This window comes from Cebus imitator, unplaced genomic scaffold (genome assembly GCF_001604975.1).
Source record: "Cebus imitator isolate Cc_AM_T3 unplaced genomic scaffold, Cebus_imitator-1.0 Scaffold434, whole genome shotgun sequence".
Classification (NCBI taxonomy): Eukaryota; Metazoa; Chordata; class Mammalia; order Primates; family Cebidae; genus Cebus; species Cebus imitator.
This window is the reverse complement of record NW_016107749.1, coordinates 1807750-1809480: the sequence shown is the minus strand read 5'-3', so window position 1 is coordinate 1809480 and position 1731 is coordinate 1807750. Positions and strand designations below refer to the sequence as shown.

Here is a 1731-nt window from a genome sequence, read left to right as displayed (position 1 = left end):
CACCACCACGCCCAGCTAATTTTTTGTATTTTTAGTAGAGACGGGGTTTCACCATGTTGACCAGGATGGTCTCGATCTCTTGACCTCGTGATCCAGCCGCCTCGGCCTCCCACAGTGCTGGGATTACAGGCTTGAGCCACCGCGCCCGGCCTCAACTACTTTTTTAAGACATAGTCTAAAGGTCATATTTACAACGTGAGCCTTCCTGATACCTCTGCTCCCTGAGGAAGAACAGATTACTCCCCTGTCAACAGTCAGCTCAGCACCCTGAAATGCTTTGTGGAATACTCTGCACTGGATCAGGCACCCCGAAAAATGCTTGATAACTAGTAGCCATTATTGTTGTCGCTGCTGCTGTTGTCCCATTCTAATACGTGTCTCACCGGATCATAACGATCTTTTCTCCCCCCTCCCACTTAAATAACCATGGGCTCTTAGATGGCAGGGACCCAGGCCGGGTGCAGTGGCCCACACCTGTAATCCCAGCACTTCAGGAGGCCAAGACCGGTGGATCACCTGTTGTCAGGAGTTCGAGACCAGCCTGGCCAACATGGTGAAACCCTGTCTCTAAAAATATAAAAAATTAGCCAGGCATGGTGGCACACGCCTGAAATCCCAGCTACTCTGGAGGCCAAGGCAGGAGAATCTCTTGAACCTGGATGACGGAGGTTGCAGTGAGTTGAGGTTGCACCATTGCACTCCAGCCTGGGCAATAAGAGCAAAACGTCATCTAAAGAAAAGGAAAGAAAAGAAAAGAGAAAGAAGGAAGGAGGGAAAGAAGGAAGGAAGGAAGGAAGGGAGGGAGGGAGGGAGGGAGGGAGGGAGGGAGGGAGGAAAGAAAGGAAAGAAAGGAAGAAAACAAAGCAGGGACCCAGTTCATCCATCTTTGGATGTTCAGGTCCAAGCCTACTCCTGTCCCACAGAGTGCCCGGTACAGAATAGGTGATAAACGCAGGTTGAATCCCACTGCCTTCCTTTCCATCTACCTGTCTGTATGATGGGGATATTGAAGCTTCCAGCTCCCACCTAGGAGTTAGAGGAGAGCCCTGGGCCCTGCCAGGGAAGACGCGGGGTGGGGTCATTACTTACGCTGTGCCACCTCTCGCTGCTTGCGGACGTACCAGGTGTACAGGGCGGCCCGCTTCTGCGTCTTCATGGGAGTGCCCTTGTTGAGGTGTTGGGACAGGTGGGACTGGTTTAGGCCAGTGGTGTCGACCACCTCCCGCTGTGGGATGTTGTGCTGCTGCAGGTAGGACTTGACCATCTTCGCCACGCGCCATGGGTCCTCCCTGGAGGAGGGCAAGGACAGGGTCTGCTCAGCAGGGTGTCCCTCACCATAAGTGGGGCTGGGGTCCTGCGTGCTGAATCCTTGTCAGCCCTGAGGGTGGGGACTGTACAAGAAAGCAGATATGGAGCCCAGGGGCCTACACCTGGACTGAGGGACAGGGAGGTATGGCCATTTATGCCAGGACACAGGGACACAGACACATGGTCATGAGGACAGAGACTTGTAGGTGCACACATATGACAAACGTAGACACAGGCCTATGGACACACAGACACTGGAACAGATAAAGGTTTAGAAACATGGATACACAGATGCATGGACACAGATGAAGATATGTGGATAGATGGATGGATGGCTGAATAGATGGATGGGTGGATGGATGGATGGGAGGATGGATGGATGGATGGGTGGATGGATGGATGGATGGGTGGATGGATGGATGG

General features: G+C 53.0%; 1 protein-coding gene across 2 annotated transcripts in view; it reads right to left on the bottom strand.

The window, feature by feature from the left end:
• Window positions 1-1731, bottom strand: part of HNF1A (HNF1 homeobox A) — a 24457-nt gene that overhangs the window by 12881 nt on the left and 9845 nt on the right. For both annotated transcript variants that reach the window (XM_017510262.2, XM_017510264.2), the window contains exon 2: window positions 1090-1289. In XM_017510262.2, coding sequence (XP_017365751.1) covers window positions 1090-1289 — 200 coding nt within the window. The remainder of the gene's footprint in view (window positions 1-1089; window positions 1290-1731) is intronic.